General features: G+C 42.7%; 1 protein-coding gene across 1 annotated transcript; it reads right to left on the bottom strand.

The window, feature by feature from the left end:
- Positions 1-107: 107 nt before the first annotated feature.
- srprb (SRP receptor subunit beta) lies at positions 108-20811 on the bottom strand. Its single transcript, XM_072255656.1, has 7 exons — positions 20647-20811; positions 14646-14740; positions 12562-12639; positions 9500-9582; positions 8146-8282; positions 3070-3124; positions 108-584 (listed from the first exon to the last, which is right to left on the bottom strand). Exons 1-7 carry the CDS (start codon positions 20762-20764, stop codon positions 368-370), a joined length of 783 nt encoding a protein of 260 aa, XP_072111757.1. The 5' UTR covers positions 20765-20811; the 3' UTR covers positions 108-367.
- Between the last annotated feature and the right edge of the window lie 281 nt (positions 20812-21092).

The following is a 21092-nucleotide window of genomic DNA, read 5'->3' as shown; positions in this document are numbered from 1 at the left end:
TTCACCATGTCCACACTGACCCCCTGGATGGAAACAGGGGTCACCCTGTGGTAATTAATGTGGTAAAGTAAAATTATCTCCACAGAAATGATGCATTACAGTAAATATCATGTTGTATCTATTATTTTATTTGATTATGAATGAACAAGATGTGTTGCTAATTCACCCAGCAACAGAAAAGCACTGATTACATCAATGTTGGAAATATCAGTCACATTAACTCAAGGCAAGCAGATACAGCAAGCACCAAGTAGCCAATATCCACATTTCTTCAAACCTTCAGCATCAAGAGCTTGACCCTTCAATTCTTGGACAGTCTCAGTACACGTGAACCATCATCCTCATGCACGTGCCTTTTTACAACGCCTCACGCTACTTTAACAAGCCAAGCTTCTATAGTGCTTATGTCCGCCCCGCCATCACTTCCTTTGTTGCCTCTTGCACTGCACTCTGCGAACTCGACCTTCATAGGCCCCTGAGAGAAATCATAATCTTTTCCCTTCTTTCCCAAGGGTACAGAGCCAGCAATGCCAGATCCATCCAAGGACTTTGGTACACCAGAGCGAATTGTCCTCAGAGTGTTTCTGTGGGGAAGAACAAAAAAAAAACAGATTTTACATATGTCATGATAGGTGGTGACCAAGAACAAGGTAATAAGGTCAAAGAATCATTTCAGTTTATATAACCTGTCATCACAGGACAGACAAAAAACAGGAGTGGTGCAAATACCAAGCATTTGGGTTTCTGAAACTCAAATGTGGTTATCCCAAATATTTTTTGCATTTGGTTCAAAAAGCAATCAACTTATTCACTACAGAGTAAAGTTCATTCACTTCATCTGTAAGATGTAAAGTTGAAGTTAATGCATATTTGTATCTATTTTATAACACTCTGGAGAAATGCATCTTAATTAGAAAGAGTGAGTTGAGATTATATTAACAGAATTAAAGGTGAAACAGGTCACCAGGACCCAATGGTCTGCATCTAAGTGTCTGTAGATAGTAAACACATTAGGTGAAGTCTTTCAAAATTCAAGTTTCAGAAGGGTACCAGTGGATGGGAAAAAACTCCACCGATGCACCCTTGCTGGAGAAGGGAAAAAGAAAAAAAAACAACACACAGAAAACTATCAGTCAGGTAATTTGTAGCCTGTAATAAAGGAAATAATAATCAATTTGGAGAAGCTTAGTCCAATACAGCATAGAGTAGGATCTTCTGGCCCTCAGAGCCATGCCGTCCAGCAGGCCCCCAATTTAACCTGAGCCTGATCATGGGACAATTACAATGACCAATTAACTACTAACTAGTATGTCTTAGGACTGTGGGAAGAAACCAGAGCACCCGAAAGAAAACCCATGCAGTCAAAGGGAGAACATACAAACTCCTTACAGAGAGAGGTGGGAATTGAACTAGGGTTGCTTGTACCGTAATGCATTGTGCTAACCACTACGCTATCATGCGCCCCCCCCCCCCCCATTAAAACAAGCTTATATGGTTTTATGAAAGAAAAATCATGTTTGGGAAAAAAAAAAAAAAAAATCGCTAGGGTTCTGAGGATCTAACAAGCAGAGTCCACAGATAGGACCGGTATATACAGTACGTGTTTTTGGATTTTCTGAAGGCACTTCCTAAGATGAAACAAAAAGCTGGTGAGCAGGAGCCTGGCTTTACAGTGCTAATGTGGATTGATAACTGGTTACCACAGAGAAAACAAAGTAGGAACAAATGGGCCATTTTCAGGCTGGAAGAATGTACGCAAGTGATTATTTACTGACATGAATGAGATGAGATACAAGGTATCCAAGTTTGCTGATGATACATAAATAAGAGAGAGCAATAAGATATCAGCAGGTTGAGTGAGGGAATAATAACTTGGTGGTTAGAATTTACTGGAGGATAGTGTGAGATTATGTACTTTAATACAGAGAATCAAAAGGCAGACTATTGCCCAAATGGGAAGAAATTGCAAATGAGTAAATACAGAGGGATCTACAAAACACTAAAAATTAGTGTGGAGGTGTAGCAATAGGTAGGTAGGAAGGAAAACAAAATAGCTTAATTGAAAAGTGGTTGGAATTTAGAAACAGAGGACGTTTACAAGATGTTGGTAAAGCTGCATCAGAGATACTGTATGCCATGTTAGACCCATACTTAAGAAAGGATACGCTAGTACTGGAGAAGCTCCAGGCTAATTCCTGGGTTGAGAAGCTGGTCTTATCAAAGGATTTTTAAAGAATTAGATGCATATTCTTTGAAGTTTGTAAAAATGAGAGGTGACCTTACTGAAACATTTCATCTCCTCAGAGGGCTTTATGAGGTAGATATTATTTGCATGAATGGAAATGTCCTGAATAAGGAAACAGCTACAGGATGAGGGAACAGGCTAATAAAACTGAGCTGCTCAGGAATTGCTTCGGAGAGGTGGTGGTGATTCTTTGGAATTCTCTGCCTAGAACAGCACTGATAGATCAGATGGCCTTCTCTTGCTATTGTCTTGTGTACATGTAGATTTCTATCAGATACATTTTATCCATTATCTACAAAATAAAATACAAATGTGATCCAGGAAAGCAATTAATATGGACTTGGAAGTGGAGGATGGAGTTCAGTCCAGAAAAGTGGGTGGTGATAAACTTTGGAAAGTCAAACTTGAAGGCAGTGTACAAGGTTAATGGCAGGATTCTTAGCAGGGGAGAGTTCCTCTGCAATATCCAGGAATCTCTTAGATAGGCACATGGATGAAAGAAAAATGAAGGATTATGGGCTATGTAGGAGGGAAGGATTATTTTGGTTTGGTTATGTATTAGGTTAATTGATCGGTAATACATCATGGTCCGTGGTGTGTTGTACCAGTCTGTGAGTACTTTCACAGTAGTGTCTACATAAAATATAAAAGATATTAGATTTCATGTAATATGCACCTTTTCTAAACTAATCCAGAGCTAGTGGTACAAACAGAAACAATAGCTACCTATTCTATGAGAAAACACAGTCCCTAGCACCCCTTCTGAAAGACAAGATCCTACAGGACTTTTTATTCTAACATCACACCTGCAATACAATACTCACAGCTCCTTTTCCAGTTGTTGCTGAATTAATTTTGCAGATTTGGCCATGGTCACATCTGTAATTCAACAGACAGACAAAACTTAATTTTTTTAACCTACTGAGCATGCAAACATAGAAAACCTACAGCACAATACAGGCAACACACAACAAAGTTGCTGGTGAACACAGCAGGCCAGGCAGCATCTCTAGGAAGAAGTACAGTCGATGTTTTGGGCTGAGACCCTTCGTCAGGCGTCGACTGTACCTCTTCCTAGAGATGCTGCCTGGCCTGCTACGTTCACCAGCAACTTTGACGTGATGTGTGTTGCTTGAATTTCCAGCATCTGCAGAATTCCTCGTGTTTACGCATGATACAGGCACTTTGGCCCACTGAGTTGTGCTGAACATGTCCCTACCTTAGAAATTACTAGGCTTACCTACAGCCCCCTATTTAACTAAGCTCCATATACCTATCTAAAAGTCTCTTAAAAGCCCCTATCGTATCCACCTCCACCACCGTTGCCAGCAGCCCATTCCACGCACTCACTACTGAGTAAAAAACTTACCCCTGACATCTCCTCTGTACCTACTGCCCAGCACCATAAACCTGTGTCCTCTTGTGGCAACCATTTCAACCCTGGGAAAAAGCCTCTGACTATCCACCCGATCAATGTGTCTCATCATCTTATACACCTCCATCAGGTCACCTCTCATCCTCCGTCACTCCAAGGAGGAAAGGCAGAGTTCAGTCAACCTATTCTCATAAGGCATACTCCCCAATCCAGGCAACATCCTTGTAGATCTCCCCTGCACCCTTTCTATGGCTTCCACATCCTTCCGGTAGTGAGGTGACCAGAACTGAGCACAGTACTCCAAGTGTGGTCTGACCAGGGTCCTATATAGCTGCAACATTACCTCTCGGCTCCTAAATTCAATTCCACGATTGATGAAGGCCAATATACCGTATGCCTTCTTAACCACAGAGCCAACCTGCGCAGCAGCTTTGAGCGCCCTATGGACTCGGACCCCCAAGATCCCTCTGATCCTCCACACTGCCAAGAGTCTTACCATTAATACTATATTCTGCCATCATATTGACCTACCAAAATGAAACACTTCACATTATCTGGGTTGAACTCCATCTGCCATTTTTCAGCTCAGTTTTGCATCCTATTAATGTCCTGCTGTAACCTCTGACAGTCCTCCACACTATCCACAACACACTCAACCTTAGTGTCATCAGCAAATTTACAAACCCATCCCTCCACTTCCTCATCAAGGTCATTTATAAAAAATCACGAAGAGTAAGGGTCCCAGAACAGATCCCTGAGGCACTCCACTGGTGGCTGACCTCCATGCAGAATATGACCCGTCTACAACCACTCTTTGCCTTCTGTGGGCAAGCCAGTTCTGGATCCACAAAGCAATGTCCCCGTGGATCCCATCCCTCCTTACTTTCTCAATAAGTCTTGCATGGGGTACCTTATCAAATTCCTTGCTGAAATTCATATACACTACATCTGCTGCTCTTCCTTCATCAATGTGTTTAGTCACATCCTCAAAATATTCAATCATGCTTGTAAGGCATGACCTGCCCTTGACAAAGCGATGCTGACTATTCCTAATCATATACCTCTCCAAATGTTCGTAAATCCTGCTTCTCAGGATCTCCTCCATCAACTTACCAACCACTGAGGTAAAACTCACTGGTCTATAATTTCCTGGGCTATCTCTACTCTCTTTATTGAATAAAGGAACAACATCCGCAACCCTCCAATCCTCTGGAACCTCTCCCGTCCCCATTGATGATTCAAAGATCATTGCCAGAGGCTCAGCAATCTCCTCCCTTGCCTCCCACAGTAGCCTGGGGTACATCTCATCCAGTCCCGGTGACTTATCCAACTTGATGCTTTCCAAAAGCTCCAGCACATCCTCTTTCCTAATATCTACATGCTCAAGCTTTTCAGTCTGCTGCAAGTCATTCCTATAATCACCAAGATCCTTTTCCACAGTGAATACCGATATATTCAGGAAGTACCTCTGCTATTTCCTCCGGTTCCATACACACTTCCCCACTGTCACGTTTGATAGGTCCTATTCTTTCACGTCTTATCCTCTTGCTCTTCACATACTTGTAGAATGCCTTGGGGTTTTCCTTAATCCTGCCCACCAAGGCTTTCTCATGGTCCCTTCTGGCTCTCCTAATTTCCTTCTTAAACTCCTTCCTATTAGCCTTATAATCTTCTAGATCTCTAACATTACCTAGCTCTCTGAACCTTCAGAGAGCAAGTCAAGTCTATTCTTCTTGACTAGATTTATTACAGCCTTTGTACACCACAGTTCCTGTACTTCTGTTTCATTGGAACGTACCTATGCAGAACTCCACACAAATATCCCCTGAATATTTGCAACATTTCTTCCATACTTTTCCCCGAGACCATGTTTCCAATTTAAGCCTCCAATTTCCTGCCTGATAGCCTCATAATTCCCTTACTCCAATTAAACGCTTTTCTAACTTGTCTGTTCCTATCTCTCTCCAATGCTATTGTGAAGGAGACAAAATTACGATCACCATCTCCAAAATGCTCTCCCACTGAGAGATCTGACACCTGACCAGGTTCATTTCCCAATACCAAATCAAGTACAGCCTCTCCTCTTGTAGGCTTATCTACATATTGTGTCAAGAAACCTTCTTGAACACACCTAACAAACTCCACCCCATCTAAACCCCTTGCTCGAGGGAGATGCCAATCGATATTTGGGAATTAAAATCTCCCATCACAACAACTCTGTTATTATTACACCTTTCCAGGATCTGTTTCCCTATCTGATCCTCGATATCCCTGTTACTATTGAGCGGCCTATAAAAAACACTCAGCAAATTTATTGATCCCTTCTTGTTCCTAACCTCCACCCACAGAGACTCCGTAGACAATCCCTCCATGGCGTCCACCTTTTCTGCAGCTGTGACACTATCTCTGATAAACAGTGCCATGCCCCCACCTCTTTTGCCTCCGTCCCTGTCCTTTCTGAAACATCTAATACCAAAGGACAATATTGCTTCTTTCTACAGGCTACCTGCATTTCAACAGATGTAGACAGAATATATTACATTGACAACAATTACTCAAAATGGTCCCACGTTGATGTCACTTACTGGCTTGGGAGAATCACTTAAAACATTGAAGTAGTATTTTAATAGAATGGACTCAAATTGCTCGTAATTAATGATACTACATCCCAGAATCTTTACACTGATCCCACAAGATTAAATGGGGAAAAAAAAAACAAGCAATTCCCTTTATTTTCAAGCTATTGATATTTTGTAAGTATCCTTTTTGAAAGCAATCTTAGTCTTTCTGCAGATCCACGAGAAGCAGGGACCCATCACAATTGCATAAAGCAAAGTAGACCTCTTAGGAGAGAAACCACCAACTCCAAAAGGTGCTGCCAAGGACTCAGTGCAAGTTAGGGAGACACACAAGATGCCTCCAGCAATAGCTTTACAGCCCCCAGCATCCAACTTGAGAAACTTGACCACAAGGAGATAACATAGCTTGATCCACGTTGATGACATTTGGCTATGAAGAGCTTTCAATCCATAACCTGTTCCAAATTGAAGATATAAAATACATTTCTGATTTCCCTTGTACCTAGCAGACAGAAAACGTCAATCAGTAGGTAATTAGTAAATAGGTTTGTTATTATCACATAGGTAGTGCTTTGTACGCTATTTATACAGATGATTTTACAGAGGAATGCAGGAAAAAAGTACACAGTTTCAGAGAGTGCAGTGCAGGTAGACAATAAGGTGCAAGGCCATAATGACACAAGGCTACCTTATGGCTCTACAGCAGCGTTTTTCACAAAACTACCAGATAAACTTCTGAACAACAATCACTGCAATCTGCAGCCTGTAATTTCCCTTTAAGAAATTTACTTTTGAACCATCTAAATGAACTGGCGATTTTACAATCTCTTGAAGGATTCGATGAAACTGACGCTCGAGAATGCGAGTACGGCCATTACTGGGGTTGGGTGCTTCGTCGAGGCAGAGCGGGAAAGGAACACAGGCTCAGCTCCTTTACTCCGTGCTGATTAACGTGTCAAGCCAAATTAAAGCATCGAGGCCCAAGAGTGGAAAACGAATTGGTGTTCAGCACCATCTGCCCGTGTTTGTCCCGTCACCCTCCCCTCTTGCTATTACTTATCGGGCAGCAGACTTGGGTCCCACACCACCAGTTGCTGCCCCGCAGTTTTAGGGCTTCCTGGACTGGTTTCACCCCCTCGGTACTGAACTGACTCCGTAGCTGTGGACTCAATCCGCAGCACATGTTCCTTGCATTACTTGTTTAATTTTTACTATTTGCACGATTTGTTCTCTTCTGTACATTGGATGGTTGCTGGTCTTTATTGTTAGTGGTTTTCCATGGATTTTATTGTTTCTTTGTTTTGTGGCTGCCTGCAAGAAGGTATATCCCAAGGTTGTATATGGTGCACGCACTTTGATAATAAATTTGAACTCTGAACTTTTCACAAGCACGAAAAAAATCTGCAGATGCTGGAAATCCGCGCAACACACACAAAATGCTAGAGGAACTCAGCAATCCAGGCAGCATGTATGGAAAAAGTATAGATGTTTTGGCCTGAAACATCAACTGTGCTGTTTTCCATGGATGCTACCTGGCCTGCTGGTTCCTCCAGCATTTTGTGTGTGTTACTCGGAACTTCTGGAGCATCATTACAAAAGCATAGAAGCTATCCTTGAGGCTGGTGGTATGCACTTTCAGGCTTTTGTATCGACTGCCTAACAGAAAGGGGAAGAAGACAATGTCCCGGGTGAGTGGCTGCTTTACAAAGTCACAGCAAAGTGTACAGAGTCCACTGAGGTTAGGCTGGCTTCGGTGATGTGCTGATCTGTGTCCACAGCCCTCTGCTTTTCAGTCCCACTGCAAAACGCAGAACCAAGACCACCCCACTCCCCCTGCCACAAGACCTGTACGAAAGCAAGCTTCTGTGTGTAAGCACCAACAGCTGCAGGTGAAGCAAGCACTTCAGGGCGCAGTCAGTACTTGAACAGCATTAGCATCACCTCACCTTGCTTGTTGCAAGCTATCAGAAGTGGTGGTGCATTCTTCACAATCACTGCATCGGTCAGCAACATGTAGAGGAACTCAGCGACATCCTTCAGTTCTTTTTGAAATGACACACTGTCCACTACAAAGACAATAGCTCTGTGTGAAAAGAATACCGAATTATGTCCAAACTCTATTGCAGCCCTCCTCCAGGCACTAGCTCAAGCTGAACCACATCACCTTTGATCTTGTATGATCTCATTCTTCACATTCCCTAGTGGTCTACATCATTAAGACTATACTCAGAGTTTCAATGCAAAAAGAAAAAACATGAAAGGGATTGCCAGCGTGGGAGCTCGAAAGGTACTTCCTTGGGTTGGGAAGTTTAGAAAGGGAATGTAGTTTGTGGCCAATTATGGCTGATTCTATATCCATATCTCAAATTTTTTTTCCTACTTCCAAATCAATGACGTCCATTCCTGTCTAATCTGTCTGCTGCTCAATGCTGACTGACATCACTGTTAATTCTACACTTGACCACTGCAATGCTCAGCTGGGCAGGCTCCTGTCTTTCTCCCCCTTTGGAACTCCTTGGAGCTACACCAATTCTAGTTTTTAAATCCTATTTTATACTGTTACGGTCAATCGGCACTGACCTATACGATCTTTGCTTAAATGTCTTGCTCCATTCCATCATTAACATCTCTATTCTTTTAATCTCAGTCCCATCATTAATAGCCATACATGCAGCTATGGCATAGTGGCATCAGCACCGGACTTCGGAGTGAAGGCTCCTGAGTTCAAATCCAGCTGGCTCCCTTGCACACTTTCCATCCGTGCTGGGTTGAGCGTCGAGCTAGCAACTCGGCCAAGCCTGCTAAAAAAAAAACGCCGTCATGACAGTGTCTCGATGACTCCACTCGGAGTTAAGGGTTTCCTTCTTCTTCTTCAGCTCTGTTAGCAGAATGCTATGGAATGCCCCGCACCCTCACTTCCTTAAACATTGCGTCATCTCGATCTTTAAACAGCTTTCTCTGACATCCCAGTCCTTACTTCATATTTACCCCTGTCTTTATTAAAGGATCATTTTTAGAAGGTACTGTATGTATGCAGGTCCTTGCATTTTATGGATGCCACAGAAATCTCTGGATCCAGGCATTATGCTCTTTTATCCTAAAGTTGGATCCTCAAGGAACAGAGTGGGTACAACACGTTGAATGCCAACGGTAACACACATTAGCACACAATTTTTTAAGCTCAGTCTTCCAATGGATCGTCTATAGAATAAAGTTAATGAATCGTACCATGACATTAGGTTCTCAAACTCTGCATCCAAATCCACATTAAAAAGGTATTGATGACATACAATGTTTTACCTGGCATCATTCTTGTGTTTCTCCAAATACTGATGACGCAGACTTTCATGACCAGGCAGATCGTGCAAAGTAAGTGCAGGGGCCTGTTAAAAGAGAAAGAAGCTCAGCTGTTTCCTCAGCCCCTTTGGGGACTATTTCTTTTCTCACTGCTCAACTAACCCAACATTGAAATCCATACTGAGTCAAAAGCAGCTGGGAAATGCTACAGCGATAACTGTCAAACAATGTTTATAGAGATAGGAGCATGATATGAAAGAGGTACAGTCAACATTTTGGGCCGAGACCCTTCATCAGGACTAACCGAAGGAACAGCTAGTAAGAGCTAGCTAGCTCTTCCTTCAGTTAGTCCTGACAAAGGGTCTCAGCCTGAAACCTCGACTGTACCTCTTCCTAGAGATGTCGCCTGGCCTGCTGTGTTCACCAGCAACTTTGATGTGTGTTGCTTGAATTTCCAGCATCTGCAGAATTCCTCATGTTTGCATGATATGAAATATGTTTCTGAGATTTCAGAACTGGGATAAGCTTAAAATAAACAAGAGTTAAGGGGCAGAGATAGGATAGGGAAAGATTAAATGTTAACACGTGCTGCCTTCTTTGTAAACTATAAAAGGCAAAAATCAGGTGATAATGGATTATAATGAAACAAGAGTGATCTGGAAGAGCTATGAATGGGAGAAACAAAATGATCTTTAACACAAAAAGGAAGGTACGGAGGATGTTAGTAAGAAAATATACAAAGAGCTAGAAATATTTATCAATGAAGTGTTGTTTCCAAAGCTTCATTGGAGCAGTGTACAATGCAGAGGACCGATGGTGGAATGGAGAATTAAAGTGGCAGCAGTCACACTGTGACAAAGAGGAATTCTGTAAACAGTACCTCAATGTGGAATTGGCCTCTTCGCTGTAGAAAAAACAAAGGAGAAAGTACAAATCACTGCTTCAATGAAGCTCAGTATAAGCTTCAGAAACAATACTTCATTTTCCTGCTGGCCAGTGAAAGGCGGTGGCAGCCGGTAAAAGACGTGTGCATCTCTGGTGGTTGAGCAGGATGGGGCCACAGAAGGGATGTGGGTGTCAGTGAAGCAGAAAAGGTGAACAGTTCTTAAGGAAGTGTGTTTTTGGCATTAACAGAGATACTGGAAATCACGTAGATAGAACTGGAAAACCTTTAAATTTATGTTTGTCTGGTACCAATACAAGTCTCTGCCCTGGGAACAGAATAAATGGCAGTAACACTGAAGCAGTCCTTGCCGTGCAGATACACCTCCAGGAGCCAATAGGCAAAATAAAAAGGAAACCAGTGGTGTGTAAAATGGCCACTATTTTGACCACGTATTAAGTGACTAACCAATGATTGGCTTCAAAGCATCCCAAGAGACAAGACAGTGCACGAGAAAAATATAAACCTTTCTTTGATAACAGTCAAAATAAATACAAATAATGAAATCAATCCCCTTTGACCTCAAAATCAAAATGTGTCCTTAAAATTTTTGAGTAATTAGAGCCAAGCAATTGGCATCTCACAGAAAAATATTAATGCACCTTACTTTTGACTGCAAAATGTTTACATTTTGCTTAAAGTGAGTTTGGTAGGTTAAGATCATGCACTACTGGATACCAAAGTGCAGAGGAATCTGTCATTATTGTTTTTGTTTTATAGAAATAAGAAATAATTAATAATCACTCTTATCTGTCTCTTGTTGGTCACTTCATGGCCAGTGCATTTTTAAGGAAGGAATCCACCTTATTTTCAAAGCTTCTCTTAGCTGCTTTGTGGAACCAAGCAAAGCTTCAGAACCAGCCATATCAGCAAATAGTAAACACAACAGATTCTGCAGAACAACACATTCAAAATACTGAAGGAGCTCTGCAGGTCAGGCAGCCTCTATGGAGGGAAATAAACAGTCAATGTTTCAGACCAAACTCTTCGCCCGGAGTGGAAAGGAAGGAGGAGCCAAAACAGGTGAGTTGAGGGGAGGGGGTACAAGCAGACAGAAGATATGTGAAGCCAGGTGAGGAGAAGGTGGCTGTCTGGGCAAGGGAGATGACGGAAGAAGTTGGGCTGTGATAGGTGGAAGAGGCGAAGAGCTGAAGGTAGGGATATGATAGGAATGGACTGACATGTGAGAATGGGAAATTGAACTGAAATGGGTGGCCACTGGGAAGTCACACCTTTTGTGCTGGATGGGATGAAGGTACGCAACAATGTAGTCCTCCAATCAACAGTACTGTGCAAAAATCTTAGGCACATTTACATATACATGTAGATAAGGTGTCCAAGTCCTTTGCAGAGAACTGAAGTAATTTTATGTATTGCATTGTTCTGCTGCCGCAAAAACGAATTTCATGACATATTCAAGTGATGATAAACCTGATTCTGATATGGGTCTTTATTGTGGACTGAGAGTGGGAAGGGGGCAGGGAGAGGGGCATCATGGTTGGAAAAAGGGGAAGTGAGAGGGGAGGAGTCAGAAGAACCAGAGAGACATTCTGTCATGATCAATAAACCAACCGTGTTGAATCAAATAACCTAGCCTGGTGTCTCAGGGCTGGGTGTGTCTGTGCCCATGCCATCCCCCATCCCCAACCCCACTCTTTCTCTGCCAACTATCCCAAAGACCTCCCAAAGCACTCCACCCTCTCCATTCCCAACATCTTTTGCTCCCGCCAAATTTGCTCTCGGCTCCACATTGCCAAATACAGTGCTGTGCAAAAGTCCTAAACACCCCAGCTATATATATGTGTGCCTTAGACCTTTGTACATCAGATCTCTCCAATACAGAGGAGCCACACCAGGAGGACTATATACAGTAGATGGCCCCGTTAGACTTACAGGTGAAGTATCACCTCACCTGGCTGGACAGTTTAGGGCCCTGAATGGTGATGAGGGAAGAGCTTTAGGGCTAGGTATAGCACTTTCTGGTTGCACAGTTAAGTGCTAGGAGGGAGATCAATGGGGAGGGACAAATGGACAAGAGTCACCTAGAGGGTGATTCCTATGGAAAGCAAATAGAGCATTTAAATAAATGCAAGTTCATCGGCATGATAAGTTACATACCTACCTTGTCACCTTTAGGTTTGTACAATGCAGAGTTACTGGTTATGGATGTATGCGTCACCATAAACTTCCTTGACAGTAGCTGAAATAAGATACAAGCATTAGAGAGGTGAATGGCCCTTTTTCTTTTATATACTTTGCATTTTTATATCAAAGGAAGTTAATAATTGGCAAATAAATTGCAAGCAACACTTTTATGAATGATTATATTAAACCATTATACTAGTGAGGTGATATAATCTGCAGAATGTTATACATCACTTCAATTATGAGCCAACCTACCAGTGGGCATTTACTTCAGGAGCACAAATATAATCCCAAAATATAACCATTATAGAAGCACAAATTTTGGAGCACTAAACCTACTTCCTGTTGTAAATATCAAAAATAAAACTGCACATCGCAGTGATCTGAAATTATCTGAAACATTCAGTCTTCTGGCAGCAACTATAAAAAGTGAAACTTTGTTAATCCTCTCATTAGACATACTCTGAGAATATGGGCTCAGTTCAGAAAACATTATGGTCTTCATGGTTTCTCCCTCTCTCTGCCTATCTTTCATAATCATCTTTTCCAACCTTCTATGCAAGACTTAACATTTCATGATTGGTACAGAAAGGGCATCAGGCATTTTGAAGATCTTTTCATAGATAATTGATTTGCAACTTCTGAACAACTGTCTGCAAAGTTTAACCAACCTAGTATTCATTTCTTTAGATACCTTCAAATTAGACATTTTATTAACCCTTTAGTACCAAACTTTCCTGAGATGCCCGGAAAAAATGTTGTGGACTTGTTTCTTTGTATAAACCCACTGGGTAAATGTTTAATATCTACTATTAATGATAAGTTAGCGACCTTGAGGCGTGCCCCTTTTGATAAAATTAGAACTGTCTGGGAACATTATTACAGAGTTAATGGTTCACACCGAAGATCTTGCATCAAAATGGGAAAGAGAAAACATGCAAAGTTGCCTAAGTGTGGAGGAAGGAGATTCTATTTGACACTTTTAGTTTTCATGTGATGATCCAAAGAAAAGTCACAGTGCTGGGTAAAATACAAAGTGCTTCATCACTGAGCTAGCCATCTCACCAACAGACACAGTTTATTAGTCAGGCTTACCTCCCAATTATGGGTTCATCTCCCCTAGTGTTGCAACTATAATCACCATTCCTGCCTCATGCTATCTCTAGACGGTTAATGTGACACTCAAGGCTGGCTACGGAGAAGCATAAATTTATATTACAGGGCTTATAAGAGTAGATGCAAGACTGATGCTTCTCCCAGAGTATCAAAACAAAGGGCAGATCATTACAGACTTGAGTGAAGAAATTTCTTCAGGAGTTGAGAATCTTTGTGGAGTTTCTACTCGGAACACTGTAGTAGCTTAGTCACTGAGTATATTCAAGACAGAAGCTGACAGTTTTTATGTTACAGGATCTCAGAATAGTCTTTAAAAAAAAAACACAATCTTATCAAATGATTGAGTAGGCACAGGCGGAGGTGTGCCAGAATTGCTTGCTTCTATTGCCTTTGCAAACCTAATTCTAGTACAATGCAGAATGGGTCCAGCTCAAAGCCTCGTGCCTTATTCTATATTTTGTAATTCAAGACAATATATAGAATATATTGTGAAAGTATTGTGTTGCTCCTTCACTCACCCTCACTCTTAATACCTCTGCTCACTGGCATAACCTCCAGCTGGCAACACAAGCCTTCCCACGTGACATAACAGCCTCAAACAAATGTATACAGACTACATCAAACAAAGCTGTATTCAACATAGATTCATTTTGATTAAGTACAATCCATACAATCAAGAATATTTCACATTATGTGTTAAGACATAATTGCCCTTATAAAATGGAATTACTGATGAATGGACTGTAGAAAAAAAGAACAGAAACCTCAAAGACAGTATACCATTTATTTGCTTTAAGAGAAATTTACATTTGCGGGAGGGTACAGTATAAACTATAAAGTTATAATATTCTCAAATAAGCAAGTTATTTTGTTCAGTGAAAATAAACCAGGAAGTGAAGAAAGAACGTCATTCATCAGAATCAACTTTCTTGTAGATTGACTTACCCTGCAGCACAACAAAGTCTTCCCGGAATCACACAAACCCGTTAGGAGAATTGCTCTGCGACTGCTCTTCCTGTTCCGTAACAGCACGAAGAAAACTGTAACAAAAACACAATTTCATATTTTTCACGTGAAACTATCTAAAAGATTTTGCTATCAATCCACAGCTATTGATCCCAAGGCCAGCGCTGCTCTGCTAACCCAACGCTGCTGACGGTTCACTCCATTTGCTTCCACCTTGCTAAAATGGAATGCAATGGTGAAGCAGAATTTTCTGTTCCTGCACGTCAGGTGTAAGGTCCAGAAAATGCCAAATAGCATACAACAGTAACCAAGGGCTAGTCACTAATGGCTCATTACTAAAAGCAGATACAGCAAACCGTTACTTTTATATGAAATATTGACAAGGATACCATAAAAACTCACGGCTCTGCTACAAATAGTGGATTCCAGTTAATTGGGACATTTTGGGACCCATACATCTTCACCCAATTGAGTGGCTGTCCCAATTAGCCAAAGTTTAATAGAAATAGTTAAAGGCATTAAAAAAAGACAAATTACATTTAACTAAGTAACAAATTATGTACTTAAATGGAATGCAAAAAAGCAGAGCACTAGCAAAACTACCAACAGTACTATAAAACTGTGCATTAGTTGCCTTTAGTTCATTAGTTCACTTTCCACCTCCAATGTTTGCACCATCCTGAGCAGGGTGAATGTACGGAAGGCAGCTGGTCCAGATGGAATACCTGGCCGTGTGCTCAGAGTCTGTGCAGGGCAGTTGGCCGGTGTCTTCACAGACATTTTTAATCTGTCCCTGGCCCATGCAGTTGTCCCCACACGCTTCAAGATCACCACCATCCTTCCAGTGCCGAATCATTCCACTGCCACGGGCCTGAATAACTTCCGTCCAGTTGCACCCACCCCCATCATTGCAAAGTGCTTTGAGAGACTGGTTATATCACATCTGAAATCCTCTCTGCCCACTACCCTGGACCCCCATCAATCTGCCTATCACACCAACAGGTCAACAGAGGACGCCATCTCCACGGCACTTCACTCTGCCCTGACCCACCTGGACAGCCCCAACTCTTACGTCAGAATGCTGTTCATTGACTTTTAGTTCGGCATTCAATACTGTGATCCCCTCCAAGCTGATTGCCAAACTTCGCCAGCTTGGTATCAGCTCATCCCTCTGCAATAGGACCTTGGACTTTCTGACTAACAGACCCCAATCAGTTAAGTTTGACAACCTCTCCTCCTCCACTCTCACCTTGAACACCGGCGTGCCTCAAGGCTGTGTGCTGAGCCCTCTTCTGTACTCCCTCTTCACTTATGACTGCGTTCCTGTACATGGTTCTAACTCCATGATAAAGTTCGCAGACAACACCACAGTGGTTGGCCTGATCAGAGGGGATGACGAGACGGCCTACAGGGATGAAGTCCAGCACCTGGCCGCGTGGTGTGCCAACAACAACCTGGCCCTTAACATCCAGAAGACCAAGGAGATCATTGTGGACTTCAGGCATGTGAGAAGCCACACTCACATCCCCTTCTACACCAATGGAGCTGTAGTGGAGCGTGTATCAAGCTTCAAGTTCCTTGGTGACCACATTTCTGAGGATCTCACCTGGTCCCTGAACCCCTCCATCCTGATCAAAAAGGCGCGACAGCACCTTTATTTCCTCTGGAGCATCAAGAAAGCTCACCTCTGTCCCAGGATACTGATGGACTTTTACCGCTGTACCATTGAGAGCATACTCACCAACTGCATCTCAGTGTGGTATGGCAATTGTCCCATATTGGACCGCAAAGCAGTCCAGCGCATGGTGAAAACTGCCCAGCAGATTATCGGCACCCAATTGCCCACCATTGAGAACATCTACCATAAACGCTGCCTGGGCAGGGCGAAAAGCATTATCAAGGATGCATCTCACCCTAAGCATGGACTTTTTTACTCTCCTCCCATCCGGTAGGCGCTACAGGAGCCTCCGCTCCCGCACCAGCAGGCACAGGAAGAGCTTCTTCCCTGAGACTGTGACCCCGCTGAACCTCTCATTACAGCACTAAGCAGTATTGCACCCATATTGCACTGTCTCAGTACTTTTATATTTGTGTGTTGTAACACTTACTTTTTATTCAGTTATTTTGAAAGTAACACTATTCTTTGCATTTCTGGTTAGATACTAACTGCATTTCATTGGCTTTGTATCTGTAATCGGCACAATGACAATAAAGTTGAATCTATCTAATAGTCATCGAGGAAGGAATTCAACAAATGTAAGCTGCCGTGTTCTTTCCATTGATGGTGACTGAACAAAAGCAGTGCAGATAATCAATGCATTATGTTCTCTGAACCTGACAGTGTTGCGTATTTGTAACCAAGGGAACGGTCTGGAGTGCCATGGTAAGAAAAGCCCGTCTCGTCAGCATTGTACATGACACGCGCACAACAGGTTTGAAGCGAGTCGGGGAGTTTTGTAGATTTCCATGTCTCCGCATGTACAGCATCAGCACTACCTTTCTTGTTGTGTGCTTCCTTGAATTTAATATTTCCATCAAGACAAACAACCATATGGTGCTTTCAAATCTTTGTGACCCACCTTCTCGGCTAGCCCCACTGACTGGTTTTTTAACATTGGTCCACTGACACGTACACCTTGTCCAGTTACAATGGAGAACCACTGATTGATAGATCCTTAGCTTCACAATTCCGTGTTTGGGATGTTCCCTGTTGTCTCTGCGCAATGCCCATTCTTCTCACCGTTTATCTTGCAGCTATATAAAGCATGCAATTGTACATTTTAGCACTCCAGTTATCTCTGCCAGCTGATGATAAGTGGTGTTAGACAGATGGCTTTTAATTTGGTCTAGCAGGGTAATCTTTCTTTCGGCTAGTGCCAAATCTTTTTGTGGCATCTTGGCAAAGGTCTCAAATTTGTATTGAAGTGAAAACAAAAACAAAATATTTTTGAAAATCCAAACATGAAGAATTCTGCAGATGCTGGAAACTCAAGCAACACACATCAAAGTTGCTGGTGAACTCAGCAGGCCAGGCAGCATCTCTAGGAAGAGGTACAGTCGACATTTCGGGCCAAGACCCGAACAGAGTCTCGGCCTGAAACGTCGACTGTACCTCTTCCTAGAGATGCTGCCTGGTCTGCTGCGTTCACCAGCAACTTTGATATTTTAAAACATCATTGTTTTTTGAATCAGCGTCCATTGGCCCAAATGGATAACATAACACAAGCACGCACTACTGATGCTATTTTAAAAATTCGCTCTAAATGTGGTGAAGAGTCTGATAGCTACACAAGTGCACATGACTGACGCTAGTTACAAATTGTTCAGCAAATCTCGTGTCCCAAATAAACAAGAGGAATTCCAGCTATTTTCTCTGTTAGTTTTTGTTCTTCAAAGCGATGTCTCAACTCATTGCAGTGCTACACGAGAACAAACTCCAGTGTGCTGAAGAGAACAAGCACCAGCTACGAAACGGGAGACTGATAAACTGAAAGGCCCAACCACCACTTACTCTTGCCCACATTGCAACAGAATACGTGGATCCCAGATTGGTCTCTACAGCCACTCGAGGACCCACCAATGGACAACCTCTCTGGACAACATCATACTCCACGCTAGTGATCACACGTCTACTACATTGTTGCCAATGTACAAGCACATGAACATCACTTTGGTTGATGTCTCCTTGGTTTTCAGATGAGGCCGTTCTTTGCCTTCCCAGCAAGAGGTCCTACAGAACTTACTGAAACCGGGAAGTGGTTACGGTATGACCAATGCTTGCCCCTGACAAATTTCAATGAATAAAAATAAAAATACTTAATAATTACTTTAACATTATTTACTGAATTTTGCTTTTTGTATCGCAACACTGATCTTTAGGATTTTCTAAAGCCATATGAAACTTTTACCTTTTGCAAGAGTTTCTTTCCAAGGGATTTCACTTGAACTAACAGGATCATAGAAACATAGAAAACCTACAGCACAATACAGGCCTTTGGCCCACAAAGTTGTGCCGAACACGTCCCTACCTTAGAAATTACCAGGCTTACCTCTATTTTTCTAAACTCCATGTACCTATCCAAAAGTCTCCTAAAAGACCCTATTGTATCTGCTTCCACCACCGTTGCCAGCAGCCCATTCCACACACTCCCCGTCTCTGAGTAAAAAAATTACCCCTGACATCTCCTCTGTACCTACTTCCAAGCACTTTAAACCTGTGTCCTCTCGTGTTAGCCATTTCTAGCCCTGGGAAAAAGCCTCTGACTATCCACACGATCAATGCCTCTCATCATCTTATACACCTTATACATCTTATTCATCTCATTACCTTATATCAGTTTGGCAATTTAAAATATGTTCCTCCAATAATGTAGCCATCAGTTCAGATATAGGCACAGAGCAGGTGTGGCCTCTCAGCAGCAAATTGGGGCTAAAAAAAAAAAAAAAAAAAAACACACTTCAAACCAAGACGACAATTTTCTCAGTCTTTCTCACCGTATTACTTCTGCTCCCTGCTACAGTGGAGCTAAGCTACAGGACATCTGGGAAACTGTTCAACCTCCATCACCTTCAGTCCAGAACCACAGACACCTCAACAGAGAGGTGAAGGTTGGGTATGCACATACTCAATGGCCAAGCCCAAATCGTTGCCAATCTGTTCAAATAGCACTTTGTGAAATATGGGCAAAACACAGAAACTCCACCAACCTGATGGCAGTCCATAAAACCACAGAAAACGTAAATCACTAGAGAGCCACAGCAAAGAAACACAGATAATTAGCTGCTTAATACACAAGCAAAATCTTAACCTGGTTGAGTAAAATACTTAAAGATCAAGAAATGAATCAGACAAAGCAGCATATACTAAGCACTTCAGACAGCATGTGGCCAGAGAAATCTTTGAATACAGATTCAAGATTTCTTACTGTCAGTCTTCAGTACATCAGTGGAAAAGAGAATGAAATACTTTAATTATTACTCCAGATTTGTTGCACCATAAGACACAGTAAGCATAAAAAATAAGACATAAATATTAAGGCAAGCTTATATAAAGTATGTAACTGTTGAGTGTGGAGATACAGACAGATGGCATATACACGAAGTGAAGCTCATTACAGAGGTAACTCTAAACCAGGTTACTGACAGGAAATGATAAAGTGACTGTTGGTAAGAAGAACTCTTCTAGGTAGCAGCAGGGTACACGGAAACACAGCAGGACCAGTGACTGTGTCAGTTTACGCATGAGGTGTGGAGTGTAGGCATGAAGTGCCGGGGGGGGGGGGGGGGGGGTGAATGATCAGATAGAAATGTTGGGAAAACTAAGCTAGCCAAGCGGCAACTGTAGAAACAGAAACCAGTTGAATTTCGAGTTAAATGGCCCTCCTTCAGAATTGGCGGCATTTTTGCAATTGTTGACTTTGGGATATTCTGCGGATGATTACTACCTACTAAAGGGAGCTCGAAGCCCTGGAATGCAAGCACCAATAACTTGTCTGCAAAACCCTCCAAATTCAGCATTCTCTGCACAGGGACTCCAACAGCTGGAACACTTATTTCGCACACACCTATATATAAGCCTTCTGCTCCAAGTTCCGTCAAGGCAAGTGCCTAACTCCTAAGCACTGAAGACTCTTCAATGGCGTTCTAAAACACAGGAAGAGGTAGCACTGGGACTCTCGAGTTTCTTCAGAGAGATCGGAATTAAAGCACCAGGATTGCGGAAGAATGGCAAAAAGCGCAGGTTATCTCCCTTACTGTTTGCTGCCCCACTACTCTGTCATTGCTGCCTATTCCACAGCCCACAAACTTGTCGAAACAAATCACCAGCTCTGATGGGCCGCTTGAGAAAGAAAACGTAGGATTCCGCCCGGGATCTCACCACAAAACCCGGCCTTGAGGGACACGTTGGCAGAACGGAGAGCGCATTTCAGCAGGCTCACCCGCCAACAGCGAGACACAAGCACACCTTTCCGATCCTTACCCATAGTGAGCAGTACCACTACTAAAGCAACGAAGATCCCGAGCACGTTAGGGTCCTGATAACCCTCCAATTCCCGCCAGAGCGACTCCATGTAAACCCGCACCGACGCAACCGCCATTCTGACGCTCCCACTGCACCCTGGGATCTGCACTAACAGGCCTACTGCATGCCGGGAAGTGTACTTGCTAACAACACCAGGAATGCGCACAGGCCGCCGGGAGGTGTACCAAAAACATTGAACGCGCAGAGAACGCCGGGAGTTGTACCGAAGTCACCGGGTGCGCACGGGGTGCCGGGAGGTGTACCAAAGTCGCCGTGCCCACTACGAACAACAGGAATTCTGCAGATACTGAAAATTCAAGCAACACACAGCAAAGTTGCTGGTGAACGCAGCAGGCCAGGCAGCATCTCTAGGAAGAGGTACAGTCGACGTTTCAGGCCGAGAC

The sequence above is a fragment of the Mobula birostris genome, chromosome 4, assembly GCF_030028105.1.
Source record: "Mobula birostris isolate sMobBir1 chromosome 4, sMobBir1.hap1, whole genome shotgun sequence".
NCBI classification, from domain to species: domain Eukaryota; kingdom Metazoa; phylum Chordata; class Chondrichthyes; order Myliobatiformes; family Myliobatidae; genus Mobula; species Mobula birostris.
This window is presented reverse-complemented; position numbering and strand designations above follow the sequence as displayed.